This window comes from Hippichthys cyanospilos, chromosome 12, assembly GCF_059441005.1.
Source record: "Hippichthys cyanospilos isolate Australia breed blue-spotted pipefish chromosome 12, RoL_Hcya_1.0, whole genome shotgun sequence".
NCBI classification, from domain to species: domain Eukaryota; kingdom Metazoa; phylum Chordata; class Actinopteri; order Syngnathiformes; family Syngnathidae; genus Hippichthys; species Hippichthys cyanospilos.
Window position 1 is genome coordinate 11,708,370 of NC_142380.1, and position 25,545 is coordinate 11,733,914.

General features: G+C 40.6%; 1 protein-coding gene across 1 annotated transcript; it reads right to left on the reverse strand.

Annotated features, from left to right (window-relative positions):
* On the reverse strand, nt 1-25,322 carry LOC148414862 (MAM and LDL-receptor class A domain-containing protein 1). The gene is made up of 50 exons (XM_088429550.1): nt 25,243-25,322; nt 25,036-25,158; nt 24,847-24,949; nt 24,621-24,786; nt 23,597-23,810; nt 23,393-23,518; nt 23,199-23,323; nt 21,623-21,860; nt 21,297-21,556; nt 20,963-21,053; nt 20,724-20,864; nt 20,456-20,587; nt 20,029-20,162; nt 19,786-19,954; nt 19,522-19,641; nt 18,791-18,945; nt 18,620-18,715; nt 18,290-18,380; nt 17,995-18,114; nt 17,745-17,844; nt 17,154-17,301; nt 16,698-16,917; nt 16,163-16,283; nt 14,813-14,945; nt 14,663-14,741; nt 14,424-14,579; nt 14,151-14,276; nt 12,712-12,927; nt 12,507-12,626; nt 11,928-12,089; nt 11,764-11,855; nt 11,405-11,572; nt 10,417-10,593; nt 10,230-10,338; nt 9,567-9,689; nt 9,385-9,478; nt 9,075-9,234; nt 8,325-8,445; nt 8,094-8,237; nt 6,376-6,563; nt 4,957-5,122; nt 3,566-3,784; nt 3,315-3,493; nt 2,572-2,809; nt 2,329-2,488; nt 2,138-2,252; nt 1,347-1,464; nt 520-616; nt 366-435; nt 1-293 (listed from the first exon to the last, which is right to left on the reverse strand). Exons 3-50 carry the CDS (start codon nt 24,939-24,941, stop codon nt 198-200), a joined length of 6,888 nt encoding a protein of 2,295 aa, XP_088285676.1. The 5' UTR covers nt 24,942-24,949; nt 25,036-25,158; nt 25,243-25,322; the 3' UTR covers nt 1-197.
* Nucleotides 25,323-25,545: the final 223 nt, after the last annotated feature.

Here is a 25,545-nt window from a genome sequence, read left to right on the forward strand (position 1 = left end):
TTCCAGAAAAAACAAATGTTCCATTTTATTGTAATATGCCTCTTAACATATTTACATTGAGTGTACCTTGATGACTGACATATAGGTCATATGTAAAACACAAAACCAAAACATTTGATCATTTATCAGACCATTGATTTCTTCTTCTTATTTGACATTTGAAAAAAACTACCAAAGCACATAATGGGATGTTGATGTTAGGCATTTGATGAATCTGTTGTGGTTGTACTTGGAGAACCATCGTACAGATTGTTCTGGAAGGACATGTCAGACACACTTCCATGCTCTGTACCCTGTAGGGAAATGCATTTATATTTTAATATTGTGGTTAATGAAATGCTAACAATTATCATTTTATCACTCACATCTATTCTGCAGTCAAAGAGGTTAAACACGGAGTTCTGACTGAGCATGTTGTTACTTGCCGTGCATGATCTGTATCAGAAAAACGAAACATAAAGATACACTAAACGTATATTTGTATTCATACATATTTGTATTTAAAAGAATAAGACATACTTTGTGCAGCGCTTCCAATTCAGTCTAATGAGTAAGATGAAGATAACAATTCCAGCCAGGATAGTCAAGCCCACGGCCAGGCCCACAGACAACATATCTGCACAAACACAATCCCATCAAAATTAAAAAAAACAAAAAAACAAAAAAAACATATATATATATATATATATATATATATATATATATATATATATATATATATATATATATATAGAGAGAGAGAGAGAGAGAGAGAGAGAGAGAGAGAGAGAGAGAGAGAGAGAGTGTTATAATGCAAGATGCAGCATTATGTTACATACACGCGCACGCACACACAAATCCACACACACACAATACTGGCTACACCATGACATTCAATTTCTTAAGGTAATGATAATGATGGCCACTCGTTTTTCTTAGCTGGCATATTATGAAATTTAACAGTTGTCCAATAGGACTGTTGACTGTGTATTTACCTGACTTGCCCACAACACAACTGATGGTCCCTTTGATATCCCATTGATAAAGCAAGAAATGCCACTAATTAACCTTGATAAGTGTGAAATGAAAACCATTTCAGGTGACAACCTCACTGAGGCTCATCGAGAGAATCCCAATCATGTTCAAAGCAGTGATGAGAGCAATCGGTAGCTATTTTGAAGAAGCTAGAATATCCAACATACAGTATTTTAAATTATTTCACCTTTTTGTTCATAGCTTTGAAAACTTCAGTAACTTCAATGTGAATAGTCATGAAAATAAAGAAAGCATTGAGTGAGAAGGTGCGTTCAAACGTTCGGCATATTCTGTATGTATTGTGCACGTCCTATCAAACATGCCGATGTTACCTGGTTTATCATCAACAGGGTCAACAGTGGGCTTGTCACAGGGTCCATGGGAAATGGTGATGTCATCGAGGGCAACATCCCCACCTGCCATATTCCCCCTCTGATACACAAACACGAACTGGGGCACAGAACAACACAATTAATTGATTAGTACACACAACCCTTTCTACTGTATTTAAATATACACTCAAAGGTCAATTTATTTGGGATGTTTGTGAAAATTAGGGCTCCTGCACAATTCTTACAAGGACTGAATCATTGCAAATAGTGACAGCTACGCCAGCCTGTACACCTACAGGTACAATATGTTGTATCACTTTTTTTAGATCCCAAAAAGATGATTTTTTTTTTTTATAGAAATCTAAATTTAAAAATACAAATTTTGAAAATGCAAAACCAGTTGGCTAGCCATCAGAAACTCATGAAAGTCGTTGCTGCACACTGAGCACAGCCCTTCAAATGTAAAAAAAAGAAATAATTTCCCTTTTTGTGTTTCTATTCCCTTGCACGTATGATGATCTTCAGCTTATGCTAAAAAGTATATTGCAATACAGTAGTGCCTTGAGACACAACTTTAATTACAGCAATTCCAGCCACACTTACAATCAAGCCTCCCCCTGTGAAGCTAATATAACTATCAGTAAAAGCTGTTGTCATTACCCCCTTATGTAATGACAACAGCCCATTCTTGGCTTTTTGTCAGCATTAAGATGTCAAAAACCTTATAATAATACTATACATATGATAAAATCATTCAACCAAAACTCAATTACATGTCTGCATGTTATTACCCAGAATGCATGGTGGGACTCGATAAACACGCTGCCCTTCAGCCACTTGTCTCCCTTGTTTCCAATCTCCACCCACTTCTGAGCACCCTCAACGTTACCACTGTCGTGTGTTTTTCTGTAAAACAACAATTCAAATCCATTACAATTGAGCATAATAGTAAACGCTGATGGTCTTCTGAGTGGGTGCCTACTCGTCATTGACGTAGAGCCGAAGGGTCCCAACATCAGGACCGAACATGTGGTACCAGAATGTGAGACAGTGTCCTCTGGTGGCCGGTTGGAGCACGTCGCTAATTAGGAAGGAGGCGTGGCCCCACTGTCCAACAGAACTGTCCACGTAGAGATAATAGCCTGAGGAAAGAAGGTGCATTTGTTTTTATTATAATATTAACCCCTGCTGTGTAAAATGCACCTGAAAAGACTGTGTGACCAACCATGCGGCATGTTGGTGGTGTGATCAACGCTGGGTCCCGTGTTGGGGTTCGGGGAGGCTCCCCTGCCACGGAGCCAGTCATTCTGGTCCACTTCCCCGCCAACGTTGCTCCAGCTGCACATATTGAGCTCAAAGTCGCAGGTGTTCTGCGGGGGGCATTTGGCATCCGACACATGGACGTCATCAAAGGCCATGTCGCCCTGCTGGGTTGGACCTGCCTTTACGCCTTCGATCACAAGCTGAAATAGAAAGAAGGTTTGCTGACTCTGGTTCCAAATCTGATCTGCAAATTAGTGATTTGATATAAGAGAATTATTTCAAGTCGGCAGTTTTTTTGGTATGTCCCTAAACTTGAATCAAGTGAATCCTCTGAGTCTTCAAACCGCAGTCAGTAAACCGAGCCAATCAAATAGTCCGAGTCTTGTTCGTCTGGTAACAAGGAACCGATCTATGAGGTGTTTCCGGTGAGACTGTTGCCTCACAACAGCGAACAAACAGTGAAACAGTTATAGAGCAGCTCATGGCAGAACTATTTAATGCAATATTCCTCTTTGGTGTACAGTGCTCCTGTTGGTCTTCAGTTTTGTAAAATTGAAATTCCCACCCCTCAAAACACAAAATAAAATCAACATTAGTGACTTATGTTTTTTTTTTCCTCATAATGCGTTTCTTTTTTTTGACTGGATTAAATTGTAGTCCTAAAATACCGTTTATGTTGCAACTTAGAATAATGATGTGACTCACCCTGTACGGTTGACCCCAAGGCAGAAGTGCAGCCTGGGCAAACCTCCACAGGCTGTGTTGGTCTCCTGCCTGTGAGAAAATCAGAGCTCGTACCCCATCTTCGCTCTGCTGATAAACGTTCAGCGTACCGACACCTATGCCGTACATGTGGTACCACAACTGGACACAAGCACCTTTTCCTAAAAGAGGGAAAAATATTTGCTGGCTCTGATTCAAGCTGTTCGGTTTTCAACCAGGACTGAGGGTCTCACCTGAGGGATATACAGGTGACAACATAGCAGCAGTCTGATCAGGGATGTCCTGGTTGGAAGAGGGTAGGTAATAGTAGTGTCCCACGGGCGTGTTGGTGGTGTGGTCGCTTTCAGGGCCCGTGTTAGGGTTCGGGGTGGTGCCTGACTGGCGGATCCAGTCGGCATCATCGTCGCTCTGCTGTTGCCAGTTGCAGCTACCCTCCTCAAAATCGCACACATCTACAAAAATGTGTGTACATAAGAAAAAATTGTCTTTATGTTATGTTTGTACTTTAAAGGGCCTATATGATGGTATTTTAAGCTTTCCACAATTAATTACCGCATATGTGTATAAACAATGGAATCTTACCTTTAGTGCACGGGTGTCAAACTCAAGGCCCGGGAGCCAGATCCGGCCCGCCACATCATTTTACGCGGCCCGCGAAACGGCCATTCCAATTCAAGTTTCCGGTCAAAATATCACATTTGTGAGTCAATTTGAAATTGTTTGGGGGTAAAAGCAAGCACTTTTTTCCCTCACCCTCTCTCTGATTTCAAAACTAGTTGGAAGTGTGACAAATACACCCAAAATGTATTTTATCACAGTCATCCCGGCCCTCTGACAGAAACTGTAATTGCAACGTGGTCCTCGATAAGAATGAGTTTGACACCCCTGTTTAGTGCATAGGAAATTCAATTTCTTAAGAAATGTGAAGTTTTTTTGGTGGCTGGATTTATAACCAGGAAGTAAAATGGCTTGTTCACTGAAACCCCACCTCTCATTTTATGGCTGCCAACCGCCATGACAAAACAATAATAATAAAAAAGCTAATGTTGTAGCGATCAATAAAGGAAGTCAGAGGTGGAGTAAATGGAAAAAGTAAAAAACAAGCCTTTTATTGACATTGAAATAAACTGGAGTTGCCAACAAAGCAAAAGACGTGTCAAGAGGCACACGCCTGTTCCTCCTATCAAATTGGTCCTATCGAGAAACCAATACACATAATAACACTTCCGTCCGCAGCTGAATTATGTGCCGTGTACTCCCAAACACAAATTTTTACCACTTTTACTACAGTAAAACCTTTTAACTATTAAATGAAACGTTTCTGTTTACGTCACCAACTTGGTGCAAAATCTCTCCTTCCCAACCGCAGAACTAAAACAAAAGTAAAAACGTGCATGTTTCCTCGGACAAGGTTAGCTTGTATTTACTCTTGAGTGGGCGGTACACCGTGAAAGTACTGTTCTGTCTGATGCAGTGCAATTGTAAAACCCTATCAGCCTTCACCGTTACTTCACTCAACTCATCGAATGACGTGATTGGTGCACTCTGCACTTTATTGAAGGAGTAGTTAAAAAAAAAAAAAAAAAAAAACGCAAATTATTGAGGGAATTGGCAAAACCCTCACCAGTAGCGGGGCATGCTCCAGGGGTGAACGAGACATCATCGATAGCAATGTCGCCCGCCTCGCCTCCCACGCTCGCCTCCAAGATCACCTGGTGGATGCGCTGCAGGGTCACGTGACTTTGCGCCAGTCGCCACTCGTCCCCTTGGTTTCCTGATTTTTGCCACACCTACAGGAAAGACGGAGGGCTGAGTCACTCCCTGCAATGAGGATGTGAGGAGAGATTTGTGCAACACCATAGTATGCACCGAAACTGCACAGAGCACAAATCGCAGCTCTTTTGTAACACGGCTGTTTCACAACTCTGATAAAAGCATAACACAGAGAAAGTCTATGGGAGAGTTCTGGACATTTCTCAATACACACCGCAGTACAGGGAAGTCATAAGTCTCAACAAATCAAAATTGAGATTTGTCATCTTAATGTGCAAACAGCAATTGCAATCAAGTTGGAACATGCGGTGGTAAACATGATCAAAAACAGAAAGCAATCATTTGAAAATCAATTTCAACCTATATTCAATAAAATTCACTGCAAAGACAACTTATTATTGTTGAATCTTGTTACTGTTTAGGGTTTTCATATACAGAATTAATACAGAATTCACTAATTTTGAATTTGATACTTTCTTTGAGGTTAGAAAGTATTTGCAAAGTATTGTACTCTGCTTTTATACGTAGATGTTTTACACAACAATATGAATTAATTGAAATTGGAGTTTGTCCATAGAAATGACACATCTTATTCGGGCTGCAACCAACTATTATTTTAATAAACGGATCAATAAGTCAATTAGTTTGTTGATAATTCAAGTCAGATTAAAAAAAAGGTTATAATTCACTTTCATTTATTACCTCATAGTCCAAACATTAAATCTCAGACACTTACTGTAAGTATTACATCAATACTTAAGTATCTGGGAATGAATGTCCGAAAAAAAACGTGAAAATACATCCCTGGCATTGAATGAGTTAAAAAAATAGAACATTATTTCAAACTGACAGTGTGAAAATTCAGCTACTGGTTTGTAACAGGTCAAAAAACGGCAAAAAGTTTGATCTTTTTTTTTCCCCAAAGTAAAAGGAAACACTTGCAAAGTCTGCTTATGTGGGGCACTACAAAAACCAAATATTTACTGCTGTGAGGCAGAAATTCTAATGTTTTGGACAACTTCAATTCAACTTAGTGACGAAAGGATTAATGGGTTATCAAAAAATGTATTGATCCATTTCATAATTGATTAGTTGTTGATTAATCTTTGTATCTCTAAATGTATGTTTTACACGTCCCAATATTACTGGAATTGAGCTGTGAAATCTTTCTCGTCATTTCAATAGCTTGAACTCATTAGGATCTCCAGTTAGAAAGGCAGGAATGCAGAAAACATCAAATTGCAAACAATTTCATTCCTGTGTGTTTTACCAGCGTTTTCGCCATTGACTCGGACGTCAGTAGGAACACTTGCAAAGAACCGACGGTGGCTCCAAACATGTGGTACCAGAACATGAGACAGTATCCTGGTTGAACTGCAGGTGGTAGCAGTGCAGACTTGAGCTGGGCAATATTACTGGTTGCACTTGGACTGGAGCTCTCGATGTAAATGTACTTTCCTGTATTTTAACAAAATCAAAAAACTGCTAATGAAATCAACACGTTATAGATTATATGAAATGTTATGCCATCATTGATGATGTTTCTTTAGTGATATCCAAAGTGCACGTTTTACAGCAAGGGCGGAGAAAGCCATGTACGGCCTGCTCTATTATTTTATAAGGCCCATGGATGTGATTGTAAACATTTTTGACTGGCAAACTCGTTTGAACACACTTGCAGGTAGAGTATGTTCAAACATGTTTACAGATACATTTGAATGTATTTTTAAATGTGTTTGAATGTACTTGCAAATACATTTGAATGATGTGTAGGCTAAATGCTATAAACATAGCAATTACTGTATTTCCATAATGCCATTTGGTGTTGATGAGCGTACTCCATAGCATTATGGGAAAAATGGTGATTTCAGCATTTAGATTGTAAATATCTTCTAATGTATTTGTAAATACATTCAAACGCATCTGCAAGCATGTAAATGTAATTGAGAAATACATTTGAACACACTTGTAAAATTAATTTGAACATATTTAAAGTGTGAGTTTTCTGAAAAGACCATCATTGTAAAACTAAAAATGTATTTGCAATTTTAGGAATTATTGACATCACAAAGGCCTGAATATTGAGTCATCTCACTTGATCCACTTTGAAATGATTTTAGAAAAACAATTCATATCTGGTGTTTAAGCCACTTATCCTCACGAAGGTCGCTAGCTTCCTGGTGCTTATCCCAGCTGTCTTGGGGCAGCAGGCATCGGACACCCTGACCTGAGGTTCCAATTGCAGAGCGGACAGGGATGAACAACCGTTCACGCACCCAATCACACCTTTGGACAAGTTAGTGTCCAATACACCTACCATGCAGAGAGCCCATGCAGGCATGGGGAGAACATGCAAACTCCACACAGCCAGCTAGAGCTGAACTTGCTACTCTGAACCGCGAGGCACGTGGTATATCTAGCACATCCTCAGTTCAGGGATTCGAGTTCAATTCCAGCTCCGGCCTGTGTGGGGCATGTTCTGGATTTTTCGTGTAGGTTCTCTCCGGGCACTCCTACTTCCTCCCACACTCCAAAAACATGCATGGCAGGACAATATTGGACGTACTAAATTGTTTTTATGTGTGATTAGGTGCGTGAATGGTTTTTCATCTCTGTGAGCCGGCAATTGGCTGGCAAACAGTTGAGGGTGACCCCCGCCTTCTGCCCGAACTCAGCAAAAAGTTGCATATACATTTGAACAAGTTTCCCATCTTGGACGTGCGTCCATAGAAATGACAAAAACAATTCATTTGAAAATAATAGTGTTTCAACAAATAAGTGATTAATAAACTGCATCCATTATGAATAATAAAATATAGTACATGAGAATTGAATATTTAATCAATTTAATACATATTTTTACATATTTAAAAAAAATAAGAACTTTTTTTTAACTACTTAATGTGGGCCATCTGCCCCTTTTTAATAAATGCAAATATGGCCCTTAAACACTGTGTGGACAGTCCTATTTTATCATGTCAAAATAACCTCTTCCCGTAGTGTGGTCCTCCGCAGGTCCAGTGTTGGGTGTCTCTGTTGGACCCATCCCACCGAGCCAGTCCAGATGGTCATCGGCCCCCTGCGTCCAAATGCAAAGGCCGTCATCAAAAGTACAACCAATCGCAGAGAGGGCTGAGGAGGAGGTGGTAGAAAAAACAAAAAACAGTCAAGACCTGCTTGTTTCAAGACAAGGACAACCAGCTCTCAAATGTCTTTTACCTGGGGGATTAAAGTTCTGGTTGCAATTGAGAAAGGAGATGTCATCCACCGCGACAATGCAAGTATCAGTGGCAGAGGCGGTGTCTCCTTGAGTCCCATTATTCCAGCTACTAAATATAACCTGAGAAAAAGTGATGATGTATACATTGATTTGAGATTTGCCTATATAAATGTATCTTTGAATTAAACAAAGGAAAATATACATCAAAGGTTAACAATTTGGAAACCATAATTTACTTTTATTTTTTTAATCACAGATTTCCTTTCACTGAGATAAATAAGTGGTAATGTAAAACTTAATGGAGACTAAGTTGAGGGTCAGAGAACCAAATCTTTAATCTAAAGATCATGGCACTTCATCATGCTGGGTATTGTTCCCAATTTTTTGGTTATGTAATTTAGCTCCAAGAAGAGAGGGGCAAACTTAAAGCCCTTGATGCAGCATAACCGATGCCGATAACAAATGGAATGAAATACACAAAATATTAACTCTTGGAAAGCGCCTCAGAGACCAAAATCATTTCACATATTTTTTTTCTATTAAATAAACTATTGCAAATATACTACTGTGGTTTCATTAAATGAATTCAATTATATTAAAGTGTCAATCACCAAAGAAATAATTGATTAGGCTTCTACAAGTTTCTTTGAAGTTTGGTGTCTGAAGTTTGGGTGTGCTGTGGATTAGAGAGTTAAATATAAATGTAACACAAGCTGGGACAAGAAGAAGTCATTTGATGGCTTAGGGACCTGGAAAGGTTGCAGGTGAGGCCCCAGGGGCAGAGATTCGGGTGTCCAGTGTTTGACAGTGTTGTGGCTGCGTGACCACAAGATTGCTTCACTTCCACCGGCTCGCCACGTCAGCACTCTGAGCGAGCCAGCACACTCGGCGCTGATGTGGAAGTGAAACCTGCGTGGAGGAACAAAGGAAGGAAGAAGCAAGAGAGCTGGATTCGTGAAGGTAGCTGGAGGAATGCGGTTGAGCAACTCCCCGGGGTGGACATGTTGAGCTGCGTGTCACACAAACATTCAGCAACAACATGGATGACGGTGAACGTACAAAATCTGGCAGTAGGGCGACGAGGCCTGGAGATGCGGGCTCTGGAGTCGGGCCTCGCTTGGGGCCCGACTTGAGTTGACGCTCATATAGAAGCCTGGGAAGCCAGATAAAACACGGTTGGCCTCTGACTCAGAGCATGTGAGGTCACAAGTGGTCTAATTCGACTCCACAAGAGGCCCCACCTGTGTGCGTGGTGTGATCGGTGGGCGGCCAAGCGCTGTCGCCGGACTTCGTCCTGCGCCACCTTCTCTCCCCTTGGCCGCGGTCCATCCAGCCGCACTGGTCTGTCTCGAATGTGCACGGACCTGCAACGTGAGGAGGCAGGGTGTGAGCAAGCATGCCGGGAACACAACAAGGCCGCACACCTGATTCACGCTCTTTTCGAGAACAGCAGCAAACAGAAGTCATAGCCGCGGCCGACTGTGAGTCAATTTGTTGGTGTCTGATTAAGCATAATGTATTTCGCATCACAAACATGCATACACTCCTCTTCAAATGTATTGCAACATGGATGCCAATTCCTTTATTTTTGCAGCTTTTTTTTGGAATCTTCAAAGTTAAACCCAATAGAGCATGCAGCTTATCTGCTGAAAAAAAATCCTGAAGGAGCAAAAATAGCAGTATGCTAAGTATGGACGTAAATGTGTTGCCGTAAAAGCTGAACTTTTGTTCTAATATCTCATTCATAATTTCAATGTCAAAGCCAAAGGTTTTCACACAACAAACAGCAGCAATAAAGAAAATGAAGGGGAAATGTGCTTGGATGAAAAAACAAAATAACTTGCAGAACGAAAATCAACTCATTCAAGTAGCGATTTATAAAATAAACAGCGAATGCAGCCTACCACAGCCGTCCTCATCTTCTCCGCGAGGGCAGTCAGGATGATAATCGCACTGTAATGTCGAAAGGATGCACGTTTCTCCCGAGGAACGCCAACAGAAGAACTCCCCATTCTGCAATGTAACAGAAGCTCAGATACATTAACACACACCACATGCGTTGCCTATTTAAAGCTAATAGATGCAGCCTACCTGACACGGGCTGGGGGGCACGGTGGAGGTTACAGGTGTGGTGGGGGAGGCCGAAGTGGGCGACGTGTCAGGCAATGGGCTGTTGTCTGGGTCAAAGACGCACTCCTTGGAGAAGGACACGTCATCCAGGGCAACGTGTCCTCTGTCACCTGCACCTTGCTCATATCTAAACACAATCTTAAGAAGAAACACCACGCTAATTTACTTTTTTCATTCAGTAAGCAGACTAAATATTTGCATGCTAAGTTCTATTGCTAGTTCTATGGCCATCAAAATTGACAGTTGTATGTTCATCAAAATAGCAACACCTTTGGTTGTTGCACAGAAAAAAGAGCAAAACATGTCATGAATTAAAAAAAAAATGCCATTAAGTCATTATTTCTCATTTTCAAGTGTGTGTGTGTGTGTGTGGGGAGGGGGGGGGGGTAAAGGAGTATAAAGGAGGATCTATAAATGTGGCTGGTACTAAGTTAATTAAGTACTACAATAATGAATTACTTGAGGTAATTAAGTACTAAGTTTAATTTAGTTTAGTTCCTAAAGTAATGAATTGGTTTAATTCTTACTTACTTGATTAGTACATAATTATCTGAAGTAATTGATAATTAAGGACTTGAGGTAATTACATACTAAATAACTGATAGTACTCAATTCAGTTAGTACTAGCAACTGTATTTCAAAACCCTATTCCATAGAACTACTTGAATGAATAAAAGTATAGCAGGAGAAAAAAAAGGGAACATTTTGTTTTTGGGCTTGAATGACTTAATGATTCCAACCTGTACATGTCCACCTAATGTACTGTCTGGTGTTTATAAATACAGCCCTAAACATGGTTAACATGGATAAAAGGCTTGTTGGTGAAGAATATACTGCATTTGTGCAGTATATCCTTTTAAATGACAGAGCAAAGGAAGTGGACACAAGAAATATAAACAGATGTGCTACTGTGTATATTCAAATATTTCCTGGCTTATAGGACACTCACCTTGGATTTAGCAGAGGACGAGAAGGTGACAAGTGCCCTCTGCCAGATGTAATCGTGTGAGTCTGTTCTGAGCCACAGCAGGGTGTCGTGGGTACCAAAATGGAACATCCTGGAATGCGTTGAGAGGTTTCCTGTGGTGTCTCGCAGGCTGTAGTAAAAGAATCGGATCTGCATGGACAGAAATTCATATTATTGTTGGTTGGACACAAAACACTGAAAAAAGTAGTAAAATGTGTTTCATGCATGATTGTTCTGTTGATAATACCAGTATGGCAATATTGCTCTACTGAATCCAATGCAAAGTGAGTTAATAAAATATATATGCCACAAACTAGAACAAAAACTCAGACTAAACCTACCGTGCAGTTTGAGCTCGGAAGTAACGTTTTGGAGAGAATTTCAAATATCTCCTCCCTCTCAGTGACATGAATCGCCGGAGTTATATAGTGACCTGAGAAAATAACGTAACAACAGTGGCAACAAACCCATTTGATGACTTGCTGGTCACAAATTCTTCCCTCACCTCCAGCATTGTTGAGGGTATGATCCCGGTGGGGTCCATCAGCAGGCCAGGAATCTTGTCCTCTTCGTCGGGCCCATCTGCTTCCGGGTTGGTTCAAGTGGCTTTCAGCCCAAGAACAGAGGCCTTGTTCAAAGCTGCAGCGTTCTGTCACACCTAGTTGCTCTAAAAGTAACAGCAGGGACAGGAGAACATCAAGGATCAATGGATCCTTGAGATGAGTCTAATTTGTTCCATGACCATGCTTGTATCTCAAAATAGAGCGGCAACGATTAATCAATTAATCGATCACTAATCAATGATTAATTGTCAAAATAATCAACCGTAAAATTTGAAAACATTTCTCATTGCTCAGGATGTTTTTTCACAGTTGTTTCAGCTTTTGTTTTTTTTCTTTTTGAAATTTGAAAACCTACAAAACCGGTAAGCATATCTTTGTTCGTATGCGGTATGTTATTTTGCTCTCAATTTGGAAAACTATGATTATTAAAATGAAATTTCCAGAACTTCGATCCAGCATCCGCGCCCTCCCAAAAGAAGGTTTTTCAGTCAATCCAATTGAAAATCTTTGTGACATCTCACCACAATTGCGCTCATCGGTCCAATCGCCACAATCATCTGTGAAGTCACATACTCGGTTCTTCTCCACACATGCCTTATTACTGCAAGTAAACATATTTTCGGGGCACATAGGTTGGGGCTCTAGAAGAAAGAAAAAAACAAAAACACAAGAACAGTGACCCGTCTTGCTCTTCACACTGAGTGTCAGTACCTTCTATCTTCCTACCTGGCAGTTTGCAGTTGGTGAAGTTAAGGTCATCAATGGCAATGTGGCCTGGCTTATTGAAATCACGGGAGGCTTCAAAGAAGACGGTGAAATCCTGACGCCTTCTACCGAGCGACACCTCGCCATGTTGCCACAGATGGGCATCGCCGCCAGACTGCCACCATAGGACAGTGGTGCGAGAGTTTTCACCCAGCACCACCTTCAACTCATCCTTGTCTGTCATAATATACAAGGGGGTGGAACAAATTTGTTTTTAAAAGGTTAAAGCTTATCTTCCAAGACAAGGACCGATTGTGCAGTACTCACAAATACATTAGACTTGAGTTAATCAACATAAAATCCAGAGGTGGGCAGTCTATCTATACTATGCAGAATCCTGATCAACACATTCATTGTACAGGTCTAAAGTCAAAACCAATGTTTAAAATTAAATATTAAATGATTTTTGAATTTTTTTGCTTTTTAAATAAGATTTGAATGAATAAATCGCTTGCACATAGTTGAGCAAAGCATTCTGGGATGTGAGCGGAAGTGGTGGCACTAAAAAAAAAAAAAAACCATAAAATGATGTATACTTTGTTTTATGCAACCGTCTCTGTAAATGGTTTGGAAAGAATGACTCAAGAAGTTAAAGGCATTCAAACTTTATAATGTGTATGGTAAATGGACTTATATAGCGCTTTTCTACCTTAGGTACTCAAAGTGCTTTACACTGACAAATCATTTACCTACTGAAGACGCAGCATCAGGAGCAACTGGAGGTTAAGCATCTTTCTCGAGGACATTTCGACATGGTCACAATAATCAGGATATCGAACCCACAACCTCTTAGTTGGGAGACGACTCTACCGCTGAACCATGCCGCCCACATGTATGCCTGAGTGTACATGCCACCTAGTGGGGGGGAATTGCTTATTGCCGTCTACTGTCCGGGGAACACATTACAACAACGTACAACATACTGTACATGTTGATGCATGCCAGGCATTTTGGTGTGGGTTTAGTGTTTTTGTTTACCAGCTTGTCTATCTTGAGTAGGAAGGCTGTAAGGTTTAGCTATGGCTTTTGGTTTAAGATGGTTGAGGTTTGATTGTTATTTTCTAGGGGGAGGGGTGGATTTTGGTGACAAATGATGACGGAGGTACCGCAAGTGATGATGGAATTTGTTGTTGATGCTTGGTTGATGGACCGACGCACCCTCATTTACAATTTGGGTAAACTTACAAAAATGACAAACTGACAACGATGGGAGAGTGTCCACGTAGCGATGGGACTGTAAATGACTGCGCACCAAAAAAATGTTAAATGCTTACCTCAGGGAATAAAAAAGCTTTTTAAAAAAAAAAAGCTTTTATGTTTGTTGTGAGGCAATTGTTAAGTTAAAATTCCCCAACTTGATCAGTCAATCATAGATGGCAGCAAAAAGTATTGCACCATACCTTCTCCATACATGTTGTAGTAGAAATGGAGTGTGCAGGTATCAGCGGCTTGTTTCATGATGGGACTCTGCAAAGCGGCAGGGCTCATATGATCACCGTTGTATGGGGTCACCGCCGCATACCATCCTGGAGGATACATGATTTGAGGCCATTTTGGTGTCTATTATTGAACTTTGAGTGAGCAGCCAAATGTTAACTCTTTGTGTCCCTAAATGTACAACATTGGACTTTTTACTAAAGACAATGGCAGAAAGGCAGTTTGCATGGTCTCACCAAACACTGTTCCCAGGGTGTGGTCAACAGACGGTCCAGCATTCCCAGTGGCGTTCCTTCCTCTTTCCCACTGACCCTGGCCGACGCTGACGTCCTCCCAGCCGCATGTGTCATTTTCAAATGTGCAGCCCACAAATGTTGAAATCGTTTCATTCACTGCAAGAGCAAAACAGCCCAAAAAAGTCTTTTACTTTCTTTTCAAATATATTCAGAGGTACTAAATACAACTAAGTTAGTACCTTGACAAAGACCAGGCGTTAGACTGATGTCATCAATGGCAATGAAGCCTCCTTTGTTTGTCTGTGCTTCGATCAGCAACTAAACATAATATGAAAGATCATCCGCAGCCTTCATACCAAATGTAATATTACATCTCTAGTTTGGGCTACCTGGAATGGTTTGCTCTGCTCTAAACTTTGAGAAAAGTTCTTCCAATTGTGTTCACTGTTGCTGTTTATCTGGAACATCAACTCGTCCTCCGACAAGCCTGAATGAAGGAGCACGCGCAAGAAGCCCGACTCACTGTGTTCCACCCAAAAGGAAAAAAAATGTGCATTGTTAATACAGTTCTTGGTTTAATGAAGCCAGATTTAAGAGTTTGGGAGCTTCTTTGTCAAATGCATGGCCTCACATTTAGTAAATAGGACAATTAGGAGTGAATGACATGAATTCCAACATATCTGTGCCTTGAGATACGACTCGACTCAAATTACAGTTTTTCTCAGGTTTCCACTGAGAAAACAAAACATGATCTTAACTTAAAAATATTGACATAATCCATCACATCCAAAATATACTGTAGCTGTCGATCAAGTTATTGGATATGTTTAAATTGATAGAAGCCTAAATATTGGCAGATTAATTCAATCAAGCTTATGTTTTCGTTTTTCAACGTGGATCAAAGGATTTGCCAAAGACATGGTGTAGATGTGAGTGGCTACAGACTAGATTTGATAGATTGTATGTGACAGCTTTCGTCAAAAGGTTTCAGATGCAGTGTACACTTGCATGCTAACCAAAGTGTGTAAAGTATTACGCATGTTCATATTGACATATTTATGTTCAAAAGAAAATAAAAGTCACTGCCTGTGTCATTTTTTCAATATGTCTAAAAATGAAGCCATGTTCCACTATCCCTACATGCCTAATTGCACTTACTACTTACAATATTTGAGAGGAAAACAAATTTTAATAGCCTTTTAAATAGCCAAAAGGCCCTTATCTAATGCACAATAGTGTTAAAGGAATAAATAAAGGAAAAAACGCATTGTGCGACGTGCCGCTGTTATTTACATTTGATCTGATTAGTCTATGAATTAAAATGCCTGTTGGTGATTAGTCATTCCCAATAATTGTACTCCTTGACGAGTGTTAGCCAACTCATTCTTTTGTCACTTGCCAGTAAAAATGAAAAAATAAATCTATAGAAAAGACTGAATCATTTCTTAATTTTTGCAGTCAAAATGCAGTTTCACAAAAAAACGTTCTCTTGCAATGCCTGAGTGTTAGACTATGAAGAGCCATTCCATTCCCATAGCTCGTTTGTAATGCGAAAAAGGGTTTCTGTTTACTGAACTGTGACCTAGAGTACATGTTGTTTTGCACAAAGTGAAGAAGGTGATTGTGCACAAAGTTTGAGGAAGTCCACGAGGAAACAAACAGGATTAAAGTGCATCCTCAGAAATGTCAGCACACAATTCGGTGTGAAAATGATTTGGGGTTTTTTGATTTCTGCTGACCTGCTCTCCATGTAGTACCACAGGGTGAGGCAGGCTCGGGCGTCTTTGAGCTGGATCCATTCTGATGTTATGCGAACCACATTGATGCCGGCGTGTGGGAATACGCTCAACAAGTACACACCTGAAAGCAAGCGCGCATTAGGTACTGCAAGTGTTATGAGTGAATCCAGTGCCTTACAACATTTAGTTGGATATGGTTGCTGTCAAGCACTCCCACACAATATTTATTTTTGCAGCAGGGAGGTGGTGACCACAGGATGTACAGTACATTGGAAGTTTACTCACCGAGATACTTAGCGTGACGACAGTTAATCATCTGTTGTGCACTGTGTGGTTTTCGTTACATCAGCAAACAGATGTCTTTGTCCCACAACCCGAAACTCAATATTCAATTTCAATATTAGAGATTAGAGGTGTAACAAGCACATGTATTAATTTTAGCATTTTTTAGTTTACAGGATTTATGGCATTCACGAAAATAGTCCCCTGTCTGGATTTCAGTTTGAAGACATTCGAAAACAAAACGAGGCTCTACCTTCAGGAGATTCAGTGGTATGGTCGGTAGGTGGACCCCGAAAGCCCCCATTTGCCAGCACCCAGCCATGTCCGTCTTCAGTGAGCATGTTAAGCCAATTGCATGTTCCAGATTCAAAGTCACAGTTGGCCATGGGCGAACAAGCCCCTTTTGTCACGGAAATATCATCGAGTTGGACTATGGAACTCATGCCTGGTTCGTGGGAGGCCCGAAACACCACCTTGGGAGGGTAAAATGGAGGAGGTACAGTCTGTTTTTATAATGCTTGATGGAGAATATGTCAGCTGACTTTGGGCCGAGGATACACCATGTGTGTGTGTGTGTTTTAGAGTGTGGGAAGAATCCCAGTGTACTCTGACAAAACCCATGCTTGCACAAGGAGAACATCCAAAAGGCAGACGTCAGCGACTACCCCCATAATGCCTAAATGAGCTCATATTTTTAAACTAAACTTACGTTAAACTTTGTTGGCCAAAACACTGTGACCTCTGCCACCTCCCAGCCCGAAGTGGGAGCTCCAGATCGCTGCCAAAGAGCCTTCCCGAGGTCCCCACTCAACACATGGATAGACAGCATGTTAGATGCCCCAGCAGACAGCTGGTACCTGGTTTAAAATATGTCATGGACATATTTAATCATATTCTTCATTATGAGACAACAGCAAACCAGAAAGTATTGGGCCTTTCACACCACACTTGTTTGTCTTAACGTTCAGCCTGAGGTAGGACACAGGGGAAGATGGCAGTTGCTATTCTTGTCAGTGGTTGCTAAGCAACCAAACAGGAAGTAGCCGGGTGCCACATAGGATGTAGCAATATGGAATTGTCAGATTTACAAAGAAATGTAATGGCTTTACTTCTCTGAGTACCAGCAGGAGATGACCCTTGCCGAGACAAAATGTCTGAGATCACAATTGTCTTTCGTGCGAAATGAAAATTTGTGCTCGAGCAAAATTCCATAATGAATAGATTCATTGACGGCACTCTGCGCTTTAGTAAATACGGTGTGAAAAGCCTTAAAGATGCGCCACATCAGCACCGGACTCACCAGAATCGTACACACATCTCCACTGGTGAAACGATGTCAGGTGACAACAGTTGAGCGACAGGTTGCTCAGAATTTGACATGAATGCAGTCATGTAGTAACCTAAAGAAAAGAAGCAATTATCTTTTGCTCAACTGCTGAGTGGAAGTTGTAAAATTTGACCTGAAGCAACTGTTATCAGATTGTGTGATCACTGTTTATTGTAGTGATGGCCTTTGTCTTCTCCTTTATGCCTTTATTGATTCCACTCACCGTTCACAGTTCCATAGGTGTGATCCACACTGTCTTTTGTGCCTTTTTGGCGCCCCCAAAGACCCATGTGACTGACGTCGTTCTCAAAGCCGCACCAGTCGGAATCAAACCCGCAGACGCCTGAAAAACAATATATAAAAAAAAAAATCAACGTGGAAAATGCAACTTTCTTGTAAATACATTAATCTTCTGCACTGAATGTTTAGTGCCTAGAAATATGGATATGACTATACTGTATGAACACCCCAATACTAATGGTTCAGCAAATTGTTAACAAAAGGAAATATTCACTTACTCTGCTTACTGCAGGCCCCTTTGCTCACAGAGACATCGTCGAGGGCAATAAATCCCTCACTGTTACTGTTTCTGTAGCCAGTGAACGTCACCTATGAAGAGAAATTAAAAGTTTTGTTAACCTGTATTTACCTAGTGGACACAGTCATGAATGTGGTGTTTGTTATGGAAAATCCGTGACAAGTTAAAAGATGCCATTTAGCTGAAGATGGATGGATGGATGGATGGATGGATGGATGGATGGATGGATGGATGGATGGATGGACGGACAGACGGACGGACAAACAGTCATCTTGGGCAATACAATGTGCACATGTATCAAAAATTCTACCCGCATCATCTCGTCCATGTCGATGGTTACTTGTGCCTTGATCCATTCTGGATTCTGTGTCCCTTTGCGAGTCCAAACCAATGCGTTGGAGGATTTCTATTAAAAAAATCCAAACAATATTGACTATTCACAATATTGCAAGCATTGCGAAGGCAGTACAAAGCAACTTACTGTCTCAACCAGCAGATCAATGGCGGATACCAAAGGCCCAAACATGTAATACCAGAACCCAACGCAGATTTGTGACGTCAAATGGCTGACGTCAGCAGAAATGCTTGCTCTCTTACTGTTACTGAATCCAGAGCCATTAACAAGCAAATAAAATCCTTGGGAATGACAAAAGAATGCAAAAATTCAAATTAGTTCTGTTTGTTGTACCAATGACATTGATTGCTCTTATTTAGGATGCAAGGTTGCACATTTTAAATCAACACATGATGAAAACCTGGAAATTGAATTCACATGAAATACGTAAAGCACAAAAATGTTTTAAAGTGATTGAATACAATTTTTTAAAGGCAGTATATTGTCAATGGAGACGTTATGTGATGGCAATAAAACAGAGAAGCGAGGAGTAATGTTATCTGGTACCAATTACATTTGCAGAGGCTAATTTCAACATAAAGGCATACTATGGGCATTGCATATACATTTATGTATTAGTCGGAGTCTTTACTTTGAAATTACCCATCACAGCACACCATTGTTGTGTGACGTGATCTTACTGTCTCTTCTTTACCGTGTGTATCTAAGCCATGGTTACACAAAAGCCGACAATAAGCCGATTGGCAGCGTGAAAGCACTTAATCATAAAGCACATCATATAACTTTTTTGTATCAGTTAACTGCTGCTCAGAAGGTAGCAACTGTATTTTAAAAACAAATGTGTTTGTAGTATGTACCTTGGTTATTTCCCACACTGTGATCATATAGGGGTCCATCCCAAGGCTCGTACACTTCTAGTCCTCTGCTGCGTGTCCAATTGAAATCATCATCGACCTCTTGGAGCCAGTTACAAAGACCTAAGTTCAAAAGATGTGTTTGGATTCAATGCAGTTGATTGTAGGACGGTGGCAGAGTATTAATAGAAGCAGATTTTGGCTCAATCAAAACAGCATATCTGCTTTTCTATGCTGAAAGTATTTTTTTATGATAGCTCTCTACACCTTGTTCAAAATTGCAATGCACGCCATAGCCTGGAGGAGCAGTAGTGGTGACTGGTTTAGGGGTAGTGGTGGGGATTATTTCATGACAAGACTTGTTTCGGATGATGTGGAGATCATCAAGGGCAAAGCTTGAATCCTTTGAGGAACCAGTGTTGGCTTGCAGGATAATCTGTTTGAAAATGTTCATAGTTCATGGTCAATATTGCGTTGAATTGTTCAGGCCTTAACACTTGACTGACTTACCTGGTGAGACCCCAAGGCACTGTAATCAACCTTATCTTGAATCCAACTGGAATTGATGAATCCAGTCATGTTCCAAATCTGGCGCAAGCCAGATGTCTCATTCACAAATACAGTCAGCGTAACATCTGAAGGAACTGAAATATAAATCTTTATGTAAATCTTCAAAAGCGGGTGGCTATGGATGATCTCTTCCAGAGGGATGTAATAAGACTATGATTTCTGTAAACAACATTTGATGCAGTATACCATTCACACTATTCAAACAATATTTATGAAAATTTATCATCCAGAAAAAATACTGATGATGACAGGCCTACAGAAATGTGACTTTAAAACAAAGGAATAAACCTTAGTGTTTAGTGTGCACTACATTCCTACTCATAAGGCATATAGACTAATCTGCCACACGATCACAAGTTGGGCTTACTGTTCGACAGCCAGCCTTCAGCATGGTGCCAGAACTCAAGACAGGCTTGGTCTACAGCGTCCATCCACTCGCTCTCCAGCCGAGCCACTTCACTTCTGTCAGACTTGAATGGCCTGTAAAAAACAAAGTGGCCTCAAGCCACAAGTAGAACAAGTATATATATTTTTTTTAAACGAACTCCTGAAAGAAAATCATTTTACCTTCATTAGCTATACAAATCGGCAACTAATCAGCCAAGATTACAACACAAAGGGCATGTCTTTCTCACCAAGAGGAGACATTGTGGTGTGATCATTGTTTGGGACAAAAAGGCCCCCCTTGCTTCCGGAAAGCCAGTCCCAGTTGACCCCGGACTCTGCCGGAGGGTTGTTCACCCAACCGCAAAAATCCATCTCAAAGTCACAAAAACCTAAGGGGAAAAAACAAAACCACACACACACACACACACACTTTACTGTACCACCTCTTTTGCTTCTTTAAATTGTTCATTTGCGTGTCATCAGCAACCTTCTGGAGGACACTCCCCATTCTGAACTGTCATGTCATCAATGGCAATGTCTCGTCTAAGTCCATCACCCGTCACTGCCTCAAATATCACCTGTCAAAATAAAAAACACTTTTTGCCCCCTCAGCAATGTAAGTTGGAGCTAGACAGGAAAAAATCTGATGATTGGTTGACATAGAATAGTCCCTTTAGTAAGCACTGAGGGAGAGTTGGAAGCTCTTTACTGATGAGTTATGTCCAGTGTTTGCTACATTACTCCCAAATTATATTTGAAAAATAACATTTCTCTGCCCATATGCAGTTGAGTAAATAACAGCCCAAGGCTACTATTCCTACCTGATAAGGTATATCGGGGCTAAATAGAGTGACTCGTCCATGCCTCCAGAGACTCCCTTGATCTCCACTTCTACTCCAAAGCTTGACGGAAGTGTCAGAGGTCCGAAGATAAATGTTGAGTTGACCCACAGCTTGACCCTCCATGTAGTACCAGAACATTAAGCATTCGCCGTGAGCAGGGGTGGGCTCCATCAGCGCAGTCATTATTTGACCTTTAGAACCTGGCGGGTGTCTCCATAACTGAGCACTGAGGTAACACCCTACAGATGTGATTGAGAAAGGGGTTCTTATAAGCAAATTCGCAATTGTATTTCTGCGGCTCTAACCATGTTCTGTTTCCAGGGTGTGGTCCGCGTGGGGTCCCGAAGAATTGTTAGGCAGGGACGTTCCATTGATTCGACTCCAACTAAAGTCCGCTGATGGAACGGGCTGCAGACCGCATAAGGAGCCCTGAAAAGTGCACTCACGCTCTGCGGGACATGAGCCAGTCTCCCTACTGGACACGATGATGTCATCTATTGAGATGGTGCCTTGCTCACCACCTACCACAGCTTCAATGATGAACTGGAGAATCATGAGAAACCTCATCAGCAACAGTCAACTCTTGTAGAAAATACATTGCTCAGTTTTTAACTGATGCACTTTGTCAGATAAAAATTTCAAAAGATTGGAAAATGGAGTTACACCAGTACTCTGCAGCACAGTCAAAAAGTAGATATCCAGAATCAAATGAGAAGATACCAACAATCCATGTATTAATTAGTGCTGTCAAGAGATTAAAAAAAAGATTTACATTTAATTGACCTATTTAATCTCATTTTAACATCACATAAACCAAATTCTGTAAACCAGTTTTTGTTGTTTTTTTTTAGATACATTGTGTCGTTGTGGCAGTTTAAAAAAAACATATACAACAACAAAAAAGTGGCTTAAGTCATGATTCTCTTTGTTGGACTTTAACAGACGCAACTGTAATTATTCACCTTCTGCTGCATGTGAGACCTCACAAGTCTTGGTTGCAACCGTTAATTTTAACAATCAGGAGGAATTGCGCTATTGTCTTTTGCCATTCACCAATAATTAGAAATTAACATGATAAAAACAACACCCATCTTGTCCTTTGGAGACTTGCTCAAACGTGGGGTATTCTCAGGTTTAGTTTGGCGAAGAGCTTTGCTCACTACGTACATTAGCATCCTTGTTGCTAGCATTTGTGGTGGCTTTAGGTGCAGCTGGGTGCTTTGCATTTATGTGGTAAGCAAAACTTGAGCTGCTTCTGTGGTCAGTGAGCTCTTTTTTATATAGATGGCATATCACTTCACATTGATCAAAAGTGCTTGGCTCTTCCATTTTTACGTTTTTCTTCTGCCCTCCCACCCACAACAAGAGCCTATCAGGTTATGACAAACAATGACAGCCAATCATTGACCACTTCAGCGTGTGATTGATCTTTGTTTCCCAACCAATCAAGCTCAAGAAGTCCAAAGCAAAACAACATATCTAATCAGCATCTAATCAGAAAAAAGCATAAAGTTAAAGTAAAAATTAGATTAAGATGATTAAAAAAATAACACATTAACTATGACTGTAAATCACAATTGATTGTTAGCGAGACACCCCTAGTATCAATTAGTAGAGTCAAAAATATAAATTTTTGGGCATGGAGTGATTATACATGAATAAATATATGACTTTGCATGGAGAGATACAGTACAACTATTCGTTAAAAGTAGAAATTAACGTGAACAACAAGAAGAAAAATCATCAATGAGTTAAAATGCTTTAAAACATTGATCAGGTGTACCCCAAGGTTCAATCTTATGCCTCCTGTTGAAGCCCATTTGGCTTGATATTGCGGCATGCGGCTGTAGAATAAAATCATATAAGTACAAAAGAAGAAACCTGTATTGGTTCATCACTAGAAAAGGTCAGATCGGCATATCTCCATTTGTTTCCCTGAGTACCACTCCTCATCCACACAATGTCCTCTGCGTGGCCAGGTTGCTTCACAATGAACTTCAATGAACCTGTTAATAGTCACAGAGCTGCAGACCATTTAGGAACTCCAAATAAAGGACATTGAGATGGGTACATACCAATGCTATTGCCAAAAATATGGTAGCGGAAGCTCACGCAAATGACTCTGCCCACAGCGAAGCCAACTAGTCTTGCTGCAGAGGAGATGTTAAGGCCTCGTTTGCTGGATATGAGCATGTAAGTGCCTGTGGGGGAGGGCAGAAAGCATGCAAACTCAAGTCTACGTGACAATGTGAGTGAAACACATAGTCAATAATACGAACCGTTGCCTTCATGGTACTGATGTCCCCCTAATACCCGTTGCCAAAGGATGCTGGCACTGTAGTCATGGTACCAGGAACAGGTGTCTTTTTCAAAATGGCAGGTGAGCTGCATAGACCCGGCAGGGATGTCTCCCTCTGCGCACTTGTCAAAAATCACATCATCCAGCATCACATCCGTGGATTCAAAAAAAGGACAACTGAAGGAGAACTGAAGCTGGTGGAGTGAGATACATCAACAGTAACAGACATTAAGGAAGAGTATGAATTTTTCACATTTAACAATTTTTGCAGAAATTGGTTGTTAAATACGCATCTTTCGCTGTCAAATTACTGTACAATTGTCGGTTGGTGCTTTACGCACTTATTTACACAAACGACTGGAGTTGAAAATTATCTCCAAGTGCCCAAGTTTACATTATCTGCAAGTGGAAATCTTACTGTTCCTTATAAATGTACTTTGCATGTCAGTCTTTCACATGGACTCTAATAGGTTTTGTTTGTGTGAGCATCGGGATCGGGCTGGTATCGGTACATGTAATGGCAACCGATAATAGTATTGGCTGCTCTCTTGGAGCAGTTTTATGAATACAAAGTGCAAATTAGAAAAGACGAGAACAGAAAATTGACGTATAAATTGAAGTGGTATATTTGGAATATAGATGTCTTTCTTTAAAATGTCTGGGTTTTTTTTGGGGGGGGTGTGTGGGTGTTATGTATCAAATGTCTTAGTAGTATCAATATCAGTGACTAGTCAACTGTTCAGTCTGAAAAAAGTGGTAACGAACATAGTAGGCAGCATTTAAAGATCGAAAGATAACCCTTTTTTATAGTGCTGTGGTATATTAAAAGTCCTTCTAGGAATGGGCATTGCAAATCAGCACAAGCCGTAAATGCACTGATGCTGTATAACACAATAAAAATGGTTTCTCATTTGTCTGTCCCTACTCAAATAAACATGAAATAAATTACATATCAATCATTCATTTATAAATAATATGAATTCTAATTGCCTGCCTATCATTACCTTGTAACCTCCAGGCCGATTGCCGATCACGGTCCGGGCATTCTGCCAGCCGTCCGTCGTGCTCTCCGTCCTGAGCAGTTTGTGTGTATCTGCCCCTCGAATCATGATTACATCAATGGGTGAGGTTGATATGGGGGAGTTTTGATCATGAATATGATACCAGAAGCTGAAATCACATTTAATTAATTGCCTGGCATCTTAAGTCAATAAAAATAGTCAGTAGTACCTAAGCTGGCATCCCACGGCTGCCCCTTTGTCAATGGAATATTCCAAAATTGCCGTAGATGTAAAAGAACAGCGTTGTTTGCCATCAATGTACATGACATGCCCTGTTGAAAATAGAGTGCCTCTGTCACAGGCTTGTAAAGCTGTACAAAGAACGCTAAAAATATTGAATGATTGGAACAGACTTTACCCCATGGGCTCCCTGAGGTATGGTCCTCTCCGGGAACCAAGGTGACATTTGCCAGCTGTCTGGTCCAAGAGTACGTAGTGGTGCTGTTCCAACCACACGTGTGATCCTCAAAATCGCATGAGCCTTAAATGATGGAATTTCACATAATGTTGAAGGACAAGACTTTGAAACTGAGGATGTCAAATCGGATGAAGATGCAAGGTTTACCACAAAAGAACTCATCTGAGCCATCATCGCAGTCGTTCTTGAAATCGCACACCAGTTCAGGGGGAAGGCATACTCGGGTTTTGCATTGAAACTCCCCATCAGAACAGGGGGATGCAGCAGCAAAATAGACTGTAGAGTGTTTTGAAAACCATTTTTTAATCACATTAGATTAAGTGCAATTGTGAAATCAACAGATATGTATTTGCTTTACTAGAAATTCAACTTCAGGCCATTTTAGGTGTTTGGGCATGTTTTAAAATGTTGGTTACTGGACTGGAATCCATGAACAATATTCACCAGACA